The 22,665-nt window shown below is 37.9% G+C and overlaps 2 protein-coding genes across 2 annotated transcripts; both read left to right on the top strand.

Annotated features, from left to right (window-relative positions):
- Positions 1-956: 956 nt before the first annotated feature.
- Positions 957-14,338, top strand: rmp24 (ribonuclease MRP subunit p24). The gene is made up of 4 exons (XM_079258383.1): positions 957-1,089; positions 1,754-1,974; positions 12,655-12,848; positions 13,105-14,338. The coding sequence occupies exons 1-4, from the start codon at positions 1,041-1,043 to the stop codon at positions 13,262-13,264; spliced, it is 624 nt and encodes a 207-aa protein (XP_079114509.1). The 5' UTR covers positions 957-1,040; the 3' UTR covers positions 13,265-14,338.
- Positions 14,339-14,678: 340 nt separating this feature from the next.
- rp9 (RP9 pre-mRNA splicing factor) lies at positions 14,679-22,248 on the top strand. The gene is made up of 6 exons (XM_079258406.1): positions 14,679-14,978; positions 15,157-15,187; positions 15,287-15,416; positions 17,510-17,601; positions 17,931-17,992; positions 21,121-22,248. Exons 1-6 carry the CDS (start codon positions 14,833-14,835, stop codon positions 21,341-21,343), a joined length of 684 nt encoding a protein of 227 aa, XP_079114532.1. The 5' UTR covers positions 14,679-14,832; the 3' UTR covers positions 21,344-22,248.
- Positions 22,249-22,665: the final 417 nt, after the last annotated feature.

The following is a 22,665-nucleotide window of genomic DNA, read 5'->3' as shown; positions in this document are numbered from 1 at the left end:
TTTCAGTACTGTTAAGAATAAAGAAGCTGCTGCTTTTGGGTGCATGATATAGCAGGTAAACTACATGAAGAAATCAGTTTATAACTTGCGTACTTTTTCAATAACTATTTTATTTAATGGCTTTCTGACCAACTGACAAACTATTTCTGGTATTGTTCAATGTCACTGAGTCATCATCAGTTCACTCAAGACCCACAGCCGATATTTGCTTTGACTATTTGCTGACAGGGCTTCTATATAATCTTGCAGTTCTAATCTGGTCACTGATTATTAATTTGGGTGAGGATCAGTGAGTCATATCAGTGATGACCGTTGGCATGAGTCTTAAAAATCTTTCTCCACCAGCCTCATCCAGCTGCATAACGCACCATCTCACATATGGCATGGTTGAGAATGTCAGCAAACTGCTGCAGCAGCTGCGTGTGGGTCAACTTCAGATTAAAGTTGACCCCACAACCTCCTCCAGTCCATAAGCAGCCTGTCCCTGGTGCACGTGCAGCCGGACAGCAAGACACAAATGTCCCCTCATCGATTTAAGCCTGGAGTTAATTTTAGTGGGGCTTAGCAGTGGCTTGCTTAAAATGTTTGAACAAATATCTCATTGAGAGTGTTCTAAAAGTAGAAACAGTCCTGTGGGGAGTAGAGGCCATAAATAGTTCGATGAGTTGCCCTATATTGTTTTGGGAAAGACCCCTCTGGTTTTCCGGTTGCATGTTTTCCACTAGACATATTGGGAATATGATGGTGGCAAACTTTTTTTTTTCCCCCTAAATTGATTTTTCCATCTTCTAATGAGTTTTCTGTTCTCACAAATGCATTCAGTGTAAATAATAGTTGTTATATGCAAGAAGAAATATTTAAACAGATATTTGTTGTTTTACTTTTCTTTATTTGCACAAAATTAATACAAGTTGCTACACATGAAAGGTGTAAACAGTATCCTTTTTAAGATGTGGAATTCATCTATTTACTTGTTTCTTGTCTTTTTATCATTAAACCTATTTCTGAAATGCTCCTCATTTCTGCTTTAAGTGTGTAATATGATCTCCTTTCTCTTCCATAGACAACTGTTGCTTCTGAAAGATAATGGTAAGTTGAGAGAGCTTTGTATCCTTTCATTAGAAATTCTTGTCGGATTTAATATTTGCATGTTTTCATCAGCGATGCCCCATCGTACAATAAACACATACTCAGACTGTAGTTGTGAGTGGGTCCTTGTCACCAGCTCATCAAGGTTGATAAAACTCAGTAAATCCTCGGCCAAAGACACGCAGTCAACAGCTGTCTGTAGCAGACTCCCTGGTGTGTGCAAGACTCAAACTTGCACACACTCTTGCACAGAGAGCTGAGCTGTGTGAGTCAAAAACCACATCAGTAGACAGAGGTTCATTAAGCATGGCTCCTCATGCCTTTCTGCTAAAAAAAACAAAAAAAAACAAAACAAACAGGGAATGGTTTATTAGGGAGATAACATGAAGTTTGCTCAGTCTGATTTTAAAAACAGAATTTTTTCCCCAAGAACCCCTTTTGAAGTGTAGACACCGAGAGAACAAATAGAATTGGGAATGACTGATTTACTAAAATGTGATTTGTATAATGTGCAAAAAGAAAGCTAGTTTTTTTAATCATGAGCTTAGATTTACCAGTCCTGCACATTCTTACATTTAGAATTCAACAACTTGTGCTATTATGTCCAAAGACAAAAATGCACGGCTGATTGATTTTAGATAATCTGCCTCGCTTCTCGTTTCAGCACGCCCGAATGAAAAACTCTCCAATCTGCTGCACAGCACCTCTGTGTGCCCATTCTGTTACCAGTGGCTCAAGCCTGACAATCATCGAATACGGCTGTGGCCCAAACCACGTCCATCAGCACGGGTGCAGCACATCCTGCTCAGGAAGGCCAGAGGGAAACGACTGAGTCTGGTGCAAAGAAGTTTGCTGCTTCGCTTCCAAAATTCCTCCTCAAAACTGGTGAGAAGACAAAACACCAAATCCTACTGACTTAGTTATGGGTTTGACTGCCTTCCAGTGCATTGAAAGGCATAAAAGTAAGTGCATTCCAGTTGGAAGAAAGGTAGAAGTCAACAAACTGTGATTGGAGAAATGCTTGTAGACTAATGAAGGAAAGAAATGACATCAATATTTGGTCTGAGAACTGTGTATGGATCTAATAAAGAACCAGGATGGGACAGAATTTGCTGTAGCAGATATGAAAAAAAAATCAAATTAATACTAATCATTTCCTCAAAAGCACTTCATTTTCTTGAAATGTTATTATCATCTATTTATATTAGTTTAGTTGGCAAAATCTGTTCGTTCCACTGGAAGAGTGTGTTTTTGTTGCGCTCGAGTCATCATTGTCACCTTTATATTGAACCCATTAGGCTGAACTGTAATGGAACTAATGGAACTGTGCTTTTTAGCACTGACATATCCTGTAGCCCCATACGTTGTTGAAGTGCTCCCTTTTCCTCTTCTCATTATGGATGTTGTGACAAAATGGAAAGTAGATTATGGCCATCACCCACCCACTCTACAGACAAACTTATTGAAATGAGGGCACTGGTGATGGAGCATATGACCATAGGGTCATTACCTCTGCATCAGTGAGTGGTGATTGCAGAGAAACAAGAGCTCCTGTGATCTTACATGAATCTAATGCAGCTTTGGTGGAAATACTGCTGTCGCATTATGTGTTGGAGTTCAAATCATGTGCTAAAATTTGTCACACAAAGGATTTTGAAACCAGTCTTGAGTAAAAATACAGATATGGAGATAAGCGGGGAGAAGCAGTGAAAACATTAGCAACAGGGACATGCAGCAGAATGATACAGAAAATGTAAGCAAGAGAAGCAAAGGTAGAGAGATAGGGAAGGGGAGCATTAAAGGTCAAATCATGGACAATTATGACAAAAATGTGAGCTCTTGTGTAACAAGTTTCATACACTGAACTGACTGTAAGCTTCTGATCTATTTCTGTACACTGCTGTGATGTTTGATCCAGCAACTCATTTTGAAGTCATCAAATCCTGAAGTCATCAAACAGACTTTTGGAAAGGTCTGTTAGTATCACACTGGTGTATAGAAAGTACCGTAAGCAGGATGGTACTGAAATTGGTTACATTTCCTAGCTAGTTTTCTGCAGTGGTGGGTTAGAGTAGATGAATAGATGTATGGAACAGGCATATTATGAGGATAAAACTGGTAAATAATTATTTGGATGGCTGGATCAGTAAGTGCTAATATTACTTAATTTAGATTTGAGAGGCTAAAGTATACCATATTGCCAGGAACAAATGGACTTTGGAGTGACTGTCTCCAGATAAAAATGTTGCATGTCCCGTTGACTGGATGTGGTTGATCTAACCATGTAAAACCAATCCATGTGGCTTATATTGTAGTTCTGTGTGTGTACTTGTTTTCCTAACATAATGTGGACATAGATACACCTCAAATCCTTGTCAATGTAAGGACAACTATTTGTCCCCATTAGTGAAAATTGAGATTTATTTTTTTACCATATATATATGTGCTCTGTTTTTTTGTTTTTTTTTTTAATCTTTTTAAAATCTTTTTTTTTTTTAAATCTCGTAAAACCACTGAATTTAACTCAACCGTTACAGTTTTTTGACCATAAAACAATCTACTGCTTAGCAATCTGAAAGCCAATTTATTACAACTGAAATAATCAAGAGAGAAATTTATACATTTGTTTCTTAAACTTTACTTTAGCAAAGTGTAGATGTAGTTTAAATACAATAAACCAGTAATGAATGTGTGGTCCAGCTCAGTCAGTTCACACATCACTATGTTGTGTGTTGTACACGCGTGGTTTCTTTTAGAAACATCTAGCAGTGACTGGGCAACTCTCCTCTTTCAACAAGCATCACAATGGAGAATGTTTATGATTACTCATCACGTGACTTTCCGGTAAATGATACCCAAAGAATGTCCTCCAAGGTATTTTTGCTCTTTGTTCCCATGGTCACTCGTCTGTCATGTTTTGGAGGATCAGGAGGCAGCAACTCAAGCCATGTACATGTTCTGGAAGTGTGTGCGAGCTGGCATCCACCAGTGCTCCATTGTGGGGCAATAGGGAGGTGATTGGTGGAGGGGTGAAGATAAGAGGATGAATTTGGATTGCTCTCCTTTCTTTAGCTCCCTGGTACCATGCTAATGAACAGAACATAGCAGCCATTGCAGGAACGAAGACTCAGCCCATCGGTCTGAAAACGGAGTTGGCTTGTGTCATAAAAGCGTTGGGATTTGTGACGCTTTACAAATTGTCTGACTTTATTAATGTGACCTTTTTTTTTGTCTTTGACGTTAAAAATGTTAAGTTCTTGCCTTTTTTGGTTTTTACCTAATACCCATTTTGCATATCTGTGACAAAGATCAATCTCTTGGATGTTGATAAATTACTCGTCTGTTTTATGTCCTTCCTCAACATTTCCATAAACTTATCGAGCACACTGACTTTCACCACTCCAAAGAGTTTGTTTGATTTTTCTTGGGCTATTATTTGGTATCTGTTTCTTGAAATTCACATGACAGATATTCTTAAAATTTCCTTTAGATTTTAGTGGCGTTATTCAGAGTTTAATGTTCAGTCAGTGGTAGAAAGTTCTGCTGGCCCCGATTCAGACTAACAGCCCATATCATAATACTACCTGGACTAATGTGCTGTATTTCTTTCTAATATAACTTCAATTTGCTAGTTGAATTCTAGTTGCTTGAAAGTAATAATTGGGCAAAATGACAGGATATGTGGAGATGATTTACAAAGAGCAGTTAAGCCAAATAGGCAGACATGAGCCCGGCCCATCACACACATACATTAACACACGTCTGCATGACTGGAGTCCATCAGCAACAGCCCCCTTTTTGACATCCTCAAAAATACATTTGGTTTGTTCCACAATTAACTTCCACAAACATCTCTTATATCGTTCAAACATACTTTTTTCGTTTTTCTGCAGCCTGAGGGAGATGTTTATATAAATAAAAGTTTGAGTATTTGGAGACACTGGACACATGAATCTTCTGTGATTCATGCAAGTTGTTTTGTGGCCCTGTTTGATTAGCTTCAGTAATATAAACCATAACTCTTTGTTGTTTATTGTTTATGTTTTGTCATTACGTTTCTGCAGTGTTTGGATGCAAGTGGCTTCTAAAAGTAAATTGCATTTATAAAACTTTTCCAGTTATTGTCAGTGAAATACTTCCATCTTTCAGACAATATATATTCAGTGTTTTATTTACATGGGCATTTACAGTAAATTTACGTCAACAAGAGACTTGTGACTGTAGCATACGCATAAACATTCACTCATATATGACCTGTTTGGAGTATTTATACTTGAGGCTTTAAATCCCCTTCTTTCACACCATATTGCTTTCCCTTTGGGATGAGTGTGTGTGTGTGTGCGCTGCCCTTGGATGGATGCCAGTACATCGTACGTTTTCCTGAGTTCTGTGGAGCTGTATCTTAGAGGTATTATAAATCAGATATGTTTATGCACGCTAGGCAGGTTATCTAGCAGCGGATATGGAAATGACTTGGATTGCAGCCCCACAAGAGACAGAGACCCTAAATGGAGCGAAGATGAAGAGCATATTCTCCTCCTCCATTATATCTGTCTGACTGCTTGAAAATAGATTTGGACTTCCCAGCAGAGTTGTTTGTTACAACAGTGACACATTCAGTTCAGTTATTTTTTTGGACTTTTTGCAATTCATGTTCTGGAGAGTTCATTCATTCACAGCATTTTAGTTTATAGATTATTCGTATTAGTTATCGTTTGACAGGTATGGTGGCAGGTGGCAAGTTAAGGATGACCACTTTAATTTTGTAAACAAGATTTACTTTTTTTTCACATTTTACATTACAGTTTATAGAAATACCATTTGTAGCCATCTTAGTGTCACAATATTTGCCTTTCTTCTTTTGAATTTCATAGAAATATATCAATTTTCTCTCCATGAATGAAATGTTTCTTATCTTGCTGGTAACAAAGCATGATCCACCCAACCCTGTGCTTAACAATTAGAGGCATATTGATTTTATGAAAAATAGCTTCTCTCTTTTTTTTCTTTTTTTTTTTTTTTATTATTATATTTTAAATGTGTCCAGTGTGTTAATATTGCAGATGACGCTGTGGAACAGCAGCAACAATCCTCCAGTGTCAGGTGAATCCTCCACAAAATCTTCTACAGTTAGAGGCTTTTTTCAGCTTTTCTAGCAAATCAGCAGATTTTTTTTAGATGTTGTAGACAACTTAAAAAAGAAAGTACCAAATAAATAAGCAAGTAATGTACATATCCTGACAGCATTTTCCTATAATCATTTGTGTTTTCCTAATAACTCTTAACAAGCCAGTGGCTTTATAAGCTTGTAAAGATCTCCCATCTTGGTACGAATAATATGAGAGCACTTATCTCTTTTGGAGCTGAAGGTTTTGGACCTTTTTCCTTTGCATTTTCCTTCTTTCTTTGTCTTTTTTAATATTTAAAATATTTGTTTTACATTTTCCTGCCCTTAAAGCGTAGCTGCTTATGTCCACAGGTTTTGCATGCACTGTGATATCCACAGTTTCTGGCATAATCAAAGTGAATGACTAAGTGGTTGGAAAGTCTTACAGCCACTTTGATCTCAAGGAGGAACAGGAGACGCTTTCTTGATTGTCAGGGACGGCATGACACGACAGGATGTGGTGGCAGAGAGGGAGGCTCGATACAAAGAGGAAACTATGGTAAAACATAACGGTCATGTGTTGAGATTCAAGTAAAGTTATTTAAGCATATTAACATGCATGTATGTAATAAGGACAGCAGCTGAACTGACATCCTTGGGGAACTTTGAAGGACCCATCATACACATGAGCAAAGAAAAATAAGGGCAGCGTTTTAAACGTTATGCTGCTTTTGAAACACAGATGGTCTTCACTCATTGCTATCAACATTTTTGCTATAAATAGAATAGATTTTTCAAAGAGTACCTAATTCTACTTCGTAGCAGCATGGTGTGTTTTTTATTATTATGTCTGTGCTGGAACTTTGCGATTCCTTTCACTGATTAACTGTCATTGGGCTTCAAGTTCAAAAGCCCCCTCTGCTCAGCTCGTGGATCCTCTTCACTCACCAGCGTTTACAGTGCATCTCTGAAATTGAATCTGTCAGCACGTATGCACATTAATGGCATTCAGTGCATATCTCCCCCCTATGCCACACATGCACCATTGGCCAGCTCTTATAATAATCAGGTATTTCTAAATTAAGATCTGTCTCTGAGCTGTTTTGTTCATTCCTCTGCAGCATGCACAGCTGGGCCCTTCAGGTGTGTCATCTGGTCACATTTGATTGGAAACTCTAATAGAGGCATGTATGTCTGTCGTATTAAGGAGAGTCTGTTAAGCTCATCTACTCTCTGAGTTTTTTTCTCTGTTATTTTAGTCAGTGGAAGCATTTTACATTTAAATGCACACAAAGGATAGTTTCTAGACCACAAAGCATTGTTTGTGTTACATGCTTAAAGCCAAAGGCATTTTGTCACTGAATTTTATGCAAATAATATATGTGGGATTTTGAGAGGCATTTTATTGGTTGTAGTTTATTTGCTGTGTGGGAGAAGAAACGCGATACAATAGAAAAGCATGGGATCCAGATGCACATTTTATATTTATTCTAAAATGTGTTTCCTTAATCTATCTGTGTGAAAGTTTCACTAATTGTACGAATTAATCAGTTAAAACCTTGATCTTTTTGTTTGTTTTGAGGGAGATCTTTATACGAGACTCGTGATAAAATAGGAATTTTCACAGGACCAACCAGGACAAAAATAAAGAGAAGAGCAGATATGACATCCTTTTTTAAATCATGTAGCATCGTGTAGCAGCTTTGCATTCAGGTCGGGTTTCTCTGCAGGCCGCCTGCCTACTAATGGCGTAACAAAGTGGTGGTTTGCACCCAGTCACAGCCAAAGGCTGGAGTTAGTACAAAGCTAACATTGCTGGCACCGTATCGATCCTCAAGCTGCTCTTCTGCTTCAAGTTCATTGTGCAGTATTGATGTGTTTTCCAATGAATTTCCCAAACACAGCAGGTTCAGATATTTGTTCTATCGCAATATTTAATGCCTATAAACCTTTTAAGACTGAATATCTGTGCTGGGGATCTTAACAGACATCTAATTCTGTCTCACCTCTGTTATTCTGTTCATCCTTTTGTATGTACCAAGCTCCAAAGTTTGAATTAATCAACCTAAGCTGACCTCTGGCAGCAGAGAGAAAGACAGGAAGGGAGGTATTTATGGAGCAGGGGCTAAATATAGAGGGAGTCCATCTGCAGAATTGATTTATGTGGGTCTGTGTTTGTTTATATCTCTGTATGGTTTTCTTTTTAGCTTTTTATTCAAATACCAGTATGAATAATCTCATACTTCAGGAATCACATGTTGGAAAACATTTATAATTTAAAGGTTTCATGAAGATTTTCTTTCCTGCATTTCAAGCTTGTTTATATATGCAAAACAAAAGCTGCTTGTCATCTCAAGTAAAACTGCACTGCCTGTGAAGAGTTGTCAGATTTGTGACAGTCCTTTGCAAAGAGAAAGTTAGCTCTGTAAAGTCCGTTCATGAGAACTAATATTGGATGTATTTTATATGCAGTCATCATGAGACTTGACAGATTAGTTTTTGTTTTCATACAAGCTTAATGCATATTTGAATACTAGCTGTCAATGACATGCATCTTCATAACTGTGTGCTATTTTCATGATTTATAGGTTTGAATAACAGTTACTGACATGCCTGAGCTATGCACGCTTGCCAGAGCTAAACAGTGGAGATATATGTGCATGAGATTAAGGATTAGTGTAACTGTCGCTGTTGTCGTCAGTGTGGGCTCCCAAAACACTTAATTAGCTGTTTTTAAGGGCCAGAGCTGACCTGCTGTACGAGTACAGAGGTGATAATGGCTTTGCCCTGAGTATTAACGTTGTATATTTCATCATTTCTCTCACGTGTTCAACCTAGATTTTCAACTCTGATAAAATCCCCAACAGTTGTGCTTAATATTCTCCAGCTGTGTATATAATTACTTGTCCTCTTACTACCCTAAAGCTCTGACATTTCACCTTTGCCATATGCTTGATTGGCCATCATGCAGGTTTGTCTTCTGCCAGAATCCCAAGATGACAAATCAAATCTCCATGATGCCGACTCACATGTTTCTCCCCAAGTGCATACACAACATGTCAGTGGATTAGAGTAATTTAAGCTGGTACACGTGATGGTTATTGCAGTTTTTGGCCATCCACACCAAACTATGTGGTGGTTTGGATATTGAACGTGTGGTGTAATTTCATTCACATTTTTCATATAGTTGATGTCTGATGAGCTGGTTTGTTATGTACATCATTAGTTAAAGGTTTATTTTGTTTGTCTGTCATGGATGTTTTTTTTTTTTTTATTTTGGCCAGCTGATGGATCTGGGACCAGTTGTGGTAACTAGAGGACAGGAGGATAAACAGTATGAGGTCATTCTAGCTGTAAACATCCATCTGTCTGCTTGTGTTCTGCTAAGTTGCACCCAACCCCCTGGCAGGCATCTGATAGTCATCAGGTTTAAACCAGTAAAATTTAGGTGGTCAACTAAATCTCCTAAACTGAAATTGTTTAAGCTGGGAGTTACAGTAGAGGCTACTGCATTTGTAACAAAATATCTTTTTCCTTGAGTTACCTCCAGTTTCCTGATCAGGGATAATCAGATGAAGCCATAATGAGCTGCGGGAAGAAGTTGGTTTGTTGTAGCAGGAGTAACTGGAGCAAGTGATGGGAAGAGTCTAAATAAAGAATATGCAATGTGTTACATGATAAAACTGCTCATTAAATCACTTCCAAGTAGGCTGAGATGGATGGAAGGTAAGATAAATGATGTGTGCATATTTGCATTATTCACTGTGTCCTGTCTTCGTGCATTATCACATGCACAGCATGCTTGACAGAGGGAGAGTTTTATAGTTGCGTGTGTATAAATCTTTTGTATTGTCATGTTAGCAAATGTAAGTTCTCATTACAAATATCTTTTACAATTGGACTGAAAAAAAACTTGCATATGATTGTAATCTGCGATGCATTTGTTTTTTTGTTTTTTTTTTAGTTCTTTCACTGTTTTTAATTGATTTTATCTTGCTTAAAAAGACTCATTATCTTTAACTTTTTATGTCGGTATCTAATCTAATTTAGTTTTCACTTGTTTGTGAAGTGCAAGTGTGCTTTTAACTCTGAAGATGGACCGCTTCACTAATCCTTCATGTTTGTTTTGAAGGCTGAGCCGCAGGACAAATCCTTCCTCCTGTCCACACAAACTTAGTTCCTTCTGTGGATCTGAGTACGACTGTGCTACTCATCAGTTTCTGTACCACAACTTCATAACTTCCTCTAAAATAACTGTCGTGTGAAAGTGATGCCAGTTTAACATCATTTTCCTGACGTTTCGCTGCAGTTCTTTATGGTTTAACACCCTGTGGATACTTTATATATAAATAAGTTTGTAATCACCAGCTAATTTCACCCTTGTTGAACAAAACAAAACATTTACAGTTTGATCTGCATCATCTGCTTATATTGTGTTGCTCTTTTCATAAAGATGTGATTATCAGTTTAAGCTTGAGGATAATATCATTTCATTTATTTAAGAATTTGTTGGTTTTTTTTCCCGTCTTGTTAAAAGTTTCTGTCACACTGGAGACTAATCTACTCATGTTGTGAGTTTGCCTCTTTGTTAATTAATAACACAGTTTTGATAGTAATCTCATATTCAAACTAAATATCTAAATAGCTGAAGCCCGCCCTTTTGCAAGTTTTGAAGAAGTTAAATTGAATAAAGATGATAAGCAAACCTTTTTGCTTGTTGATGTAATGTCATAAAGTCTTAATTAGTTTCACATGTTCGTGTTTATGTGCTCTGCCGTTTTGCAGAGCATTGGTCAGTCCTCCTTTAAGCCACACCCCTATCCAAAGGTGGGTGGGTCGGTTGCTGGGTTTGGTCTTTATAAGCTGGACATGCAGGCTCATGTAGTAAACACTTTCTGCTAAGTCACGTAGAAAAACCGGAACTCACTGGTTCTTCTTCCCGTTAAGCCAACTCTTCAGCTCTTACCACCTGTCAGAATCTGAAATGGCTACCTTCGTATCGGTGAGTTTTCCATTTCATCAGCATTCAGGACTGTCAGAAGCTTGGCTCAGTTTGCTGACCTATGTCACGGTGGCTTGTTCTAACCGGTTTTAAACTTGTACAACTCTCGATGGCTTGTGTCACTGATGGATTTAAGTTGCCGAAGGTCTGGAGGAATTCTGAAAGGTGTTCAATCACACTTAGTAGCACCGGATACTCTTAGCTTCGCTTTCTGCACTAAGAAAAGTTTTCCTTAAGAAAAGAAGTTTAACTTACTTTTTAACTCTGTTAAATAAGTTAAATGAAGCTTGTTCATACAGCTGACATAGATCCCTGTGGTTTCTCTTACTTAGAAGTCAAGCATATCTATAGTGGAAATGTCTATATTTGTCTAACTTCTACTCATCATAGTTGTGATCAATCGGCAGAAAGTAAGAAAAGTTTTCTAAAAACTTGTTTTGTTTTGTTATTTTACCTTCTGCTGTTAATCGTGTTTTTATCTGTTGAATCTCTACCACAGGGTTTGCATTATGAAACTGTAGAATTGTGCTTTATTAGGTCCTTATTTAATTACTGATGATTTAATAACTGTGTGCACGCACTGTTGTTTTTCCCAAAAGTCTAACGACTTGCACTGGGTCATTATCCTGGAACACAAGTGCTTGGTTGGATTCTTGGGTGCACAGTGATTAACGGAATCATGAGGATATCATAAACAGATCTCACGAGTGTCTACATGTTTTTTGCTGTATGCCATGAAGGCCGATGTTTTGCTTGCATGCATGTGTGTCAGCAAACTGTTCTGAATTTATTACATTAAGTGCAGGCATGCAAACATTTAGGTCAAATGTAAAGCAAATGTAATAAAGGGGGAAAAATTGAAGGATTTATAGAGTTGAACTAAAACCTTGCGCTGGTATCTGCACCCTGAATAGATCAACCTGCACAGCAACAGTTCCAACTTGCCTTCTCATACCCATTCAGCTATTTAAATATCTGTATTACTCAAAGGTAAAATTATTTTTGGCCTGAACTGTTAAGTGAATGTCCCGACATGAATTTGCTTCCTTGAGTGCATTGTAAACTATTTGTCAGATGGTGGTAGATGTCCAGTGACGTGTGAAGGCTTTGGGCTGGACTTGTCACCCCGGGTGTGTGAACAGTACTCATAACAAAGCACTACACTGCTGCAGCCAGTGCAAGTCATGCTCTCTGTATCTCTGAAGGAAATTTATCACTGCAGTAAAAAGACCAGACTGGTGGCAACAAACTTTTGTATGTCCTTGATAAGTCATACAGAGTTTATATCACTTAAATGAGAAAAGTCTCTTCCTCCTTTTGGTTCAATTGATTTCAGACAAGAGTAGATTCTTAGGGGAAGAAAACAAACATATATCTCAATCTCATATTCTTATCTAAACCTAAATATGTATGCAGATGTATTATTAATGAATGTCCTTTCCTCTCTCTGTCCCAGATGGCCACCTGCCATGCCTGCAGTAAGACAACCAGACACAAAGGGATGAACAGGGAATTTATGACCACCTTCACGAAAACCCATACCACACCAGGGAGTGCTGGAAAACACAGGACCCCTCAGTCTAGCAGCAGATCCAATATGACAACTCCTAAGACTCCTGGTAAAGATAAGACACCTGCTCATACTCCCAGGTAAGTTATCTTCGCATGGTGTTAATTACTCCAGGGCTTGATGTCGCCTTCAACTTTTGGACTAATAAAGTTTTTATTTATTCAGCATGAAGAGAAGTTGAGCTTTTTTTTTTTTTTTTGTGTATGTGTTTGCTCAAAGTTAGCCAGATTTTACAGACTGTATTTACAGCATACTTTTTATACGTTTTATTTATTCCTGTTAAGCAACAAAATGGCTGTTTACTGTGACTGAAATTCTCTTTCTCTCTCCTTCCAGGTCCTCCATCTCTTCCAGCGTTTCAGGGTCAAGCTCGACTTCCTCCAAGTCTTCTAAAGCAAAAAACTGGGTCGTCCAGCGTCTCAGCAAGATTCTCGTGCGACAGGAGAGCGAAAGCAGAAAGAAAGGGGGCTTGAAAGATTTTCTCTCCTCTCTTTGAAGATCTCCCAAATGATCTTTATTTTTATTTCTTCTCTTACCAAACATGGGAAGATTTCCATGTTGCCACCCGTTTACAGCAAAGGCTAAGGGGAAACTTAAGAAAGTAGCTTCAGTTTCCAGCCATTGATGGAAGGGTTACTGTTGCCGGGCCAATTCAAAAAGATGCTCCTGGAATCCTGACAGTAATAACTGGGAGCATTAAGCTATTAAGCAGTTACAGCATCTTCTGCTGAGTCAGACGGAGGAGAATGCTTCTTCTAATTTAATCCATGCTTCTTGTATACTCCCAAACGAACGTTATCAAATTGCAGAATGTTTGAGGATTTACTCAGTATTTTTCCAATTAATGCAGCATCACACTATAGCATGTGTGGCATGAGAAGGTGGTTTAAATGCCAGTATCTTTCTCCATTTTGGAATTACTTTTCTAAAGTGTTTATATATATATATATATATATATATATATACACACACACACACACACACACATCTATGTATATGAATATATATACATATATAGATATATAATGTGTGTGTGTGTATATTTTCTATGTGACTATGTGATGTTAACATTCATTTGAATTTATTGTGACTCCAGCTTTTGACTCTAGAGAGAGATGTGTCGATGTAAAATAATTTGTAGTGGCACAAGTTAAACAAGACTGACAAATGTACATATATTGCTGATGCTGCATTTTTGTATGTGCATCCAAATTTTTAAAAAAATCAAGTCACCAGTGACTGCATTTGTGGTCATAATTTAGGATAATACTCACCAAGTGGCTGTTTACATTACACAGGCCTGCATAAAATCTGTATCGAAACACTTGATCATTACTGTTATCTATATGTTTGATTGTTGTTTCAGTACTTCTTTGGCTATATGTATGTGAAGGGTTACTCTTTTATTCATTTCAGAGCAAGACTTTTGAATATATCTACTGCATTTTGTATTGCCTGATGATCTACTAATTATGTTGTAAATATGCTAAGCGGTATCTTTAAATCCTGAAATACCTCACATTTATATTAAATTCACTGTGACTTCTCTTAAATAAAACATTTTCAGTTTATTAAACTCCTGTGTCAAATCCTACTTTTTGCAGAGTTGTGTCAATGTTGACTCTATATGCACTTATGATCTGGATGTAAACATTTTTATAATCATAATTATGGTTCCACAGTTGTGGCAATGGAAAAGACTGCACGGGGCATGATCCAAGGGTACATAAACAAGCCTGATGACTGTTAAAATATATTAACAGTATCTGTGGACACTTCCTAACGCACTGGTTAGGAAAAAGTACCTTTTTTTAAAGAAATTAATCCAGCGACATTAGTTACCGCCTGCGTCCTGCAGGTGGCGCTGAACTTTAACTAACCAACCTGAGAGCACAGGAAGTACTGCAGCACCAGAGCAATGTTTGCTACCTAGCTACCCGTTAGCACATTGACACGATATATACGGAATTGTTCTTTAAAAGTATATACACATATGTTTTCATCCTCCACAAAGTAAATGTACGTTCATTATTTCCAGTGGAATAGCTTCTTGGTGTGAAAACAATGTCTGAAAGAAAGCGAACAAGTGAACGGGACGACAGAGGAGACCACAAGAAACACAAGACATCCAAAGATGATTTAGAAAAACTCAAGACACACACGAAGAAACTCAACCAAGAGGTTCAAAAACTGAAACACGTGGAAACTTTGTGAGTAATGTCAGCCAAAAATCGACTTTTTAAAACGTCAAACTTGTACATGAATTATAAATGTGTCTTAATCCATATTATCCCGGAATTGCATGAGTATTGAAATAGAAAGTTTGTCCAGGTTATAATGATCCGTTTTGCAGCATCATAACCCCTATCTGATATTCCCTTCATCCAGCTATGAGAAACCTCCACCAGGGCTTATAAAGGTAAGTTTAAGTGCAGCTAACAAATACAGAAGAGCTCACAAGAACGGTTTTGTTCTTTAAAAACAATCTCTATAGCAGTGGTGACCATTTCTGTTGTAGGAGCATGAAGAAAAACCAGAAGATTGTATTCCAGCTGAACCAGGAAATGAAGCAGCCAGAACCTTCCTGGCAAATGCCCCCACGAGGGGCCTTTGGATGCCCCTGGGGAAAGAAGTGAAGGTGATGCAGTGTGAGTACATATTCCTAATTTCAGGTATACTTGCCTGAGTTTACACTAAGGTAGTTTTCCCATCTGGAACTGCAAAAAGTTAAGTTTAGAAGGACTTGTTGCAATCCTGTGAGACATTGCAAAGACTGCAGACAGGATTGCAGTTTTTCAGAATTAAGGGTAGGATGATAGATTTGATGGCATTTGTAAATAAAACACTCTAACACAGGGATTAGGGAGAATAAAACACATTGAGGCACGGCAAGTTTATGTGTATAGTATATTTCATGTACAAATTAAAGTGCTTTACATAAAAGAGAGTAGAAGAGAAAAACATATTGTCTGTCTTCAGTGGTGACAGAAATATTTTTTTAACATCATACACAAACTTCCACACTGTACAATAAAAAAAAAAAACTTTAAAAAGATACTTGACACATCCCTTATTTGTAAAAAGTGGACTTGTTAAAAAAATATCAACAAAGGATATTGTTAACAGTGCAATGTCTTTTTAAACTTGTCTAAAATGGGAAGATGTTTTGTAGATGTTTTTTGGGCCAGTGGGACCTTACACCCTCTGCTGATAGTAGGAAAAAAAGCGGTCCTCTGTGATCAGGGTGGCCTTGCTGATCATATAGCCAGTGTACAGTTCAGAGAGGGGATTGTGGGATGAAAAGCATTACAGTGGGGTGCAAAAGAGGAATAAAAAAATGAATAGAAACAGGAGAAAATACATAATTAAAATGGTGTGCAAAAATCATTTTAAAACCATCACAGTATTTATTGTCAGACTCTACAATAGAAAAATTATTTAGAGAATTTGCAGATGTCTTGACTGAAAAGTGTTACATCTTTTAAAATATCTTTAATTTCAATTCAGTCCAAAATGTGATTCCTTGTTTCTCTTCATTTTAAAATGAAGTATTCATCTTTTGGTCAAAGTGTCATAGAACAGTCCAGATAAGGTCTTAAAATAGTCTTAAATTAGTTCATTTCTTATACTTTATTATTAAATTGTGTAATGATTTGTTTGCCACACTTTGGATGTCTTTGCTAAGATTATCATATTAATTTGATATTCTTTTCATAAAAGATATTTAGAAATACTGACAGTTTTCTCAGTTTGGTTTTTTTTTTTTTTTTTTTTTTTTTTAACATTTTAAAAAATTATCTTTATTTCCAGAGTAACAACAGCACTGGAACAGTAGGTAGTATTAAATCACCACTTATGAGTGGGCACTCGTCTTGCAAGACAATGAACAGAACCACGAAAACGTCACATGAACACTTGTCCATTGTTTTTTGTTTTTTGACAAGCATGATGGAGCTTGGCAGTGGCATTGTGAAGACTACCTTGTGTCTTTTTGACAAAATAAACACTGTTATTATATTAAGTCATCTCTCATTCCTTCATCCCACTTATTGTCAAGCTGCTTGAACAGTCAAGGAACTGGGGGAGCGTGCACAAACACACATAGAGGGCTTGTCCACAACTTGACATTTTGTTTAGCAGAATCTGAGCAGAACTCGGACCACTTAATTCTTTCACAAAATGTTTACAAGTTTCACCATTTTTAGTTCCATGGAAGGAAATGGAGACTTCAATATAAACACTTCTCTACACAATCCCTTTACAAAAATAAACTGGATCACTACAAAGACTCATTCACAGAACTAGGGCGAAGTGCATTTGTGTCTTTTATCAAGAGCATGCTTTCTTACTCTCACTCTCAAACATTGTACTCGGATCTCTCAAAACTCTGCGCTCACATGCAAAAAGTCCCTGGTTGTGTGGAAATATGTTCTGTTTTACCTCAAACCTGTTTTTACCTTCAAATATGATGCCATGTGCAAACAAAAATGCAATACCACCACCAGAAGTGTAGGGCATGAAAATGGTTTAAAACAATGTTTTTCAGTGTTATAGCTTGCTGTGGACCTCCTTGCTCACTGCTTAGGTTAATTTGCTACCAAGTGAAGGCATGTATTTATTTCACAGGTGGCAGAAGTAGGTTTTGTTTACCTATCCGGTGTGTAGAACTTGTTTTTAAGCACTTAATTTGCTGCAATGTTCTTGACTTGTGATTCTTAAACTGACTTTTGCTGTTCTCCAGGCTGGAGATGTAAGCGCTATGGTCACAGGACAGGAGACAGGGAGTGTCCTTTCTTCATCAAAGGCAACCAGAAGCTGGAGCAATTCAGAGTGGTGAGTTGGCTAACTTTTACAGAAGCTTTTAAATGATATTTTTGTATCAGAAGTTTAAATAGGCAAAGTTGAGATTGGGACATGTTTAGTTTGGGCTACAGACTTTGAATGATGCGCTCCTGTGTGCATGCAAAAGAAGAGTACTCCACAGGAATACTCAACCTCTGTTGTTGTTTTTTTGTTTTGTTTTTTTTTATCTCTCTTTTCTAAATATACTTGAAAGTACTTACATAACATTGTTTTAATTATTCTGTGAGAACAGTTGTCTTGGTCTGAAAACTAACATGTTTTTTTTCACTTTTTATTGTACATTGTGTTTATGTTTCAAGGCTCATGAAGATCCAATGTATGATATAATCCGGGAAAACAAAAGAAATGAAAAAGAGACCAGGTATGTTATATTTCTTTGAAATTTTCATATTACATATATATTTAGCTAAACGTAAGGCAATATTTTTCATCTGTTCTAATGGGACAGAAGGAAGGGTCAGAGCTGCACTCATGAGCTGCATATTTGCAGTTTTTACCATTTCTCCTCAGCAGAGTGGGACGATTGCAATTGACCTGGACGTGCTCTCATAGTGGCCAGACCCCAGCAAAGCTGTCTAATAATAGCGTTTGCCACCAGCATGTTTGAAGTTGAGTTCAGTTCACTATGAAGGCTCTCTGTAGGGGTGTTTGTATACATGCAGAGCAGCATGTGGTCGTGTGTGTGTGTGTGTGTGTGTGTGTGTGTGTGAGAGCGTGCAATACAAAAAAGGTTATTTAAAGGCCAGAAATGCTTTGAAGTTTTGGTTGCGTGTCTGTGCCACATTAATTTTCAGATCTTCTTTGAAAGGAAGGCTGATCAGGCCAAGTTCTCCCAGGATGTTTTTTAACTGCACGTACTGCAGCATTGTGTCTCACATTGTTAAAATTTCCAGTTGGGTTTATTTTAAGAGTTCATTCTCCTTTGTCTTCATTCTGTTGCAAGGTCTGGTTATTTTGGCACATATTCCTTCAAATTGGTTACTTTATTACTCCCTGCACCACTTTTTTTCTTTTTCTTAAATGTAGCTTTTTAGCATTGTTGTTTAAAACAGTTAGTTCTCTATCAAGTCTGTCTGTAAGCATTTGCAGACAGAAGCATGTGAGAATAGCTTTTGGTCTTTTCATAGTTTGTGGATTAATTTGTCTCTCCTTAATGCAGGGATGTCCAAAGTCAGTCCCTGAGGGCCTCTGTCCTGCAGGTTTTCTGTCATGTACTCTTCCAACACACCTGGCTTACATTTAATGGATCCAACAGCCAATCATGTTCTGCACAATGACTCATTAATTTGAGTCAGGTATGTTGGAACGTGGTATTCAAGGAAAACCTGCAGGATTGTGGCCCTCGAGGACCAGATCTAGACACCCCTGCCTTAATGGATCTTTTCTACAACACCAGCACTTTGTCAAATGTGGGGGATGTTGTGCACAACTCGCTTTCTATGTCACCTTTCCCTACCGTGTTTGGCTCTGTCTCATGTAGCTTCAGTAGTCCCACCAAGCTAAATGGAGCAGATATTTTGACTTAGTTTCAGTCAGTTAAGTACAAATTTTCCTCTTTTGTTGTCCAGTGCACACTTTTGCAGCCTAGCATCATGGCCAGAACACACGTGTTTAGGCTGCTGACAATGCTCTCTAATTCACGTGATAGTATTGTTGATGGTCACTGTTAAAGACCAGTTAGTTTCTGTCAGCTGTTATTACCTCCTGGTGAAAGCTTGTTCTCATAGCTCAAGCTGAAGTATGGTTATTGACCTCTGCTAAGTATCTCTCTGCACATCTATCATTCTCTACGTTCCAGAAAGTGTATTTGTGTCCATGTGTACTTCTATTGTGCTACTTCATCTTGCTTTTCTTTTTTCTTCCTTTGTGAATGTACTAATTAACCATCAAGTTGAAGCACAACAGCAACACAGCTGCACGTGGTCACTAAATGTTTCCTTTTATGGGAAACTAACCTTTTAAAATAAATGGGGGGAGGGGTGTCATACTTTATAGGAAGGCTGAACTATATGTATAATTTTAAACTTAATCATTTTTTTCTGTTTTTCAAAGTGAATATAAGCATGACACAGTTACAGATTGCATCAGAGGTAGACCTGGGTCTGGATGACCCACATTCAGGTCCCTAACACAGCAGCGTAGTTAAAACCACTCTGGGTCCCTTCGCAAAACATTTAACCTCCCAATTGTTCTAGTAAATCTTGAGATGAGTAAAATGTAAAGGCTAATTGACCAGTTAAAATTAATAAAGTATATATGCTATTTTTATATTAAGAATGTACATTATTGGGAACTCTGGAGTGTCACTTGAGCTGGTCGGATCCTGTGTTTTGTAAAAGCATGCCATTCTTTTCATTTAGAAACTCTTTAGTTTTTTTTTTTAAGATACATTCCTCATTCAGCATCCTACATCTGCCCTAAAGGGGAGGTGCTCCAGTGGCCTGGTAATGCACCTGTACATTAAGCTAACAACTAGCTGTTGGGCTTGATAGAGGCATCAGTAAATATCCATCTGGTGTTTTCAGCATAAATGCCCGATCAAAATCTTTTTTCCCCTCTGATTTGACTCCGTCAGTGATGCAATTTTTTTTGCGAATGCTGACTCTTACTAACGCATTGTAACGAAGGAGTGCATTGGAAGAGAGGCAGCAGCGATGATGGAGAGCTTTTGCAGAAATAAAGACAAAAATTGAAAATATGTGTGTGAAACATTGAGTTTTTATGACATGGAGAAAAGTAAAGCCCAAGCGATAATTTAGTATCAAGAGAGTTATAATTACAGGAAAAACAGAAAGCACACAGTGATGTTCCCCATTTTTCTTCATTTTAACGTTTTTTTGTTTTTTTTTAAATATCTACCTGGTCCTCCGCTGTTACTATCCCTACCTGCAATGCCATGCTTTGTTTGCTTGTGCAAGCCAAGCAGATTGATCTCATTCTCAAGTGCTGCCATTTTGTTTTGGGTTTTTCTGTTCAAAGCGAGGAGACACAACATGTAGTGTCTCATTGCTGTTTGATATTTGGATCTTTATGGTCCTAAAACATCTCCTTTCCATGGTTTCTGACAGACTAGCAGTTATTCGTTGCATACTCTTCTTTTTCCACAATAAAACAGTGAATGAGGCAGCTTTGTTCACTCGACACAAGTTAATGTAGCTTATTGTCATCTATTTACTGTTAATTTCATTTCTCCTTTATTTAATCAGATAAAACCTTAGTGAGATGAGCAGACCAACCAAACGTTTAGTGAAGTCTTCTTGTTGTTGCTTCAGCTAAAGTTTGGACCATATAATAATGACAGAATGATTACATTCTTAATGTTGTGAGTCTTTTCTCCATCTGCAATGTTAACATCCATCTACCTCTGTGCTGCTGCCGGGACAAAGACTGCGTCCTGCTGAACAAGCTGAGCTCCGAGTCAAGCATCAGCTGCATTTTCTGTCACAAGCTCAGCTCTACTATACTCCTCTTCTCTTTTCCTGTTTGTAGGATCCAGCAGCTGCAGCAGCTCCTACAAGATACCACCTCCTCTTCCTCATCCTCTGACAACTCAGACAGCTCTTCCTCCTCCTCCTCCTCCTCTTCATCGCGCCACCATCGCAGCAAGAAGAGGAAAAAGAAGAAGGACAAGAAAAAAAAAGAAAAGAAAAAGAAAAAAAGAAAGCGAAAACACAAGTCCTCAAAAACCAGCAACTGTTCGGATTCAGATTAGGACTTAAGGACATGCTCATACTTCAACTTCAATACTTCATGCTTTAACGAAAGTCTTAGATAACAGCAAGTATAGATCTTCGACTGTAGTGACGAGTGGTATTGTGGAGATCCCCTTAAACTTTTCCTGCAAGGTTGAAACTAATAACTGTATAACCACTATGCATGATTTTTACCATCCAATTCCGTCACCACAGGGTGACGACTTGCATTTACATCCTTTTTGTGTGAAGTTGTGCAGCACAAAGTCTGATGATATCGCTGCTGAGATTACTGCATGTGGTATGTTGGTGCATACTTGTGTGAAAAAGCATTTACTACATGGACAATGAGTCTAAAGTGATGCGGAGCAGACCAGCTGGTGGAAGAGATAATGTTCTTCCACACGTTCTGCATGTCAGCAAATACAGTGTCATTAGGAGATTGTATTTTCTACCATATTGTGTTAGTCTTGCTGTTGCTCTGGAATCAGAATCAGAAAGCGATTGTAGCGGGTTAATGGGGTGCAGTTGGAATATGTTTTCCACAGAAGCCAGAATGTTTGAATGCTTGTGACGGCACAGAAATGTTTGGAATGATTTGAGGTTGGAATATGCTTATTTGCTGTGAAAAAGCCACAGAAATGGGGAAAGAATGTGCATGAATACATTCCTGTATTCTGAGAATAAAAAATCTCTTTTTTTTTTTCTTTTTTTTTTTCTTTTACCCAGCATTTGCCCGTACAAACAGAGATGTTGACCATCTTGGCCTTCATTTACTTTGTGACATATTCCAGATTTGTGGTGACTTAATATTCTGAACATGGTGCAGCAAAGCTGCACAGGATTTTGAATAATAAAAAGCAGACTACATAGTATGTGGGTGACCTTTATAAAAAGCCAACAAATATATTTTTCTTTGATCATCTCTTCCTGGTCCTCCATCTGTGTACTTCAGAGTCCCTTTAATGTGATTTGTCAGTCTGGAGTCCCCACTGTGAGAAACGGTCCTCCACGAACAACTTATCGAATTTTGTTCTCCAACAACAAAAATGTGTCATAAATAATTAGCAGAAACCAGTAGGGCACTTACAGCTACTTCAGACAGGAGTTGCCCTTTAGGCCATATTTGAGGAAGTCTAATGCTTCTCTTCACAAGCGACATCCGTCCCTGAGGAAATAACCTGGAAACATTCCCTCTTCCTAATGACCCTGATAGAAAGACAATTACAGTAGACCTACAGGGAAAAAGCTAACCAGATTTCCATTTAGATTTGAGTCTGGGGCCCTCTGTAGTTCAAACTGCTCTGGGAAGTATACATTATATATTTGTGTGAGGGAGTCA

This window comes from Telmatherina bonti (assembly GCF_933228915.1).
Source record: "Telmatherina bonti genome assembly, chromosome: 19".
Classification (NCBI taxonomy): domain Eukaryota; kingdom Metazoa; phylum Chordata; class Actinopteri; order Atheriniformes; family Telmatherinidae; genus Telmatherina; species Telmatherina bonti.
Note: the sequence above shows the minus strand (reverse complement) of the source record. Positions and strands in the feature narration are given on the sequence as shown.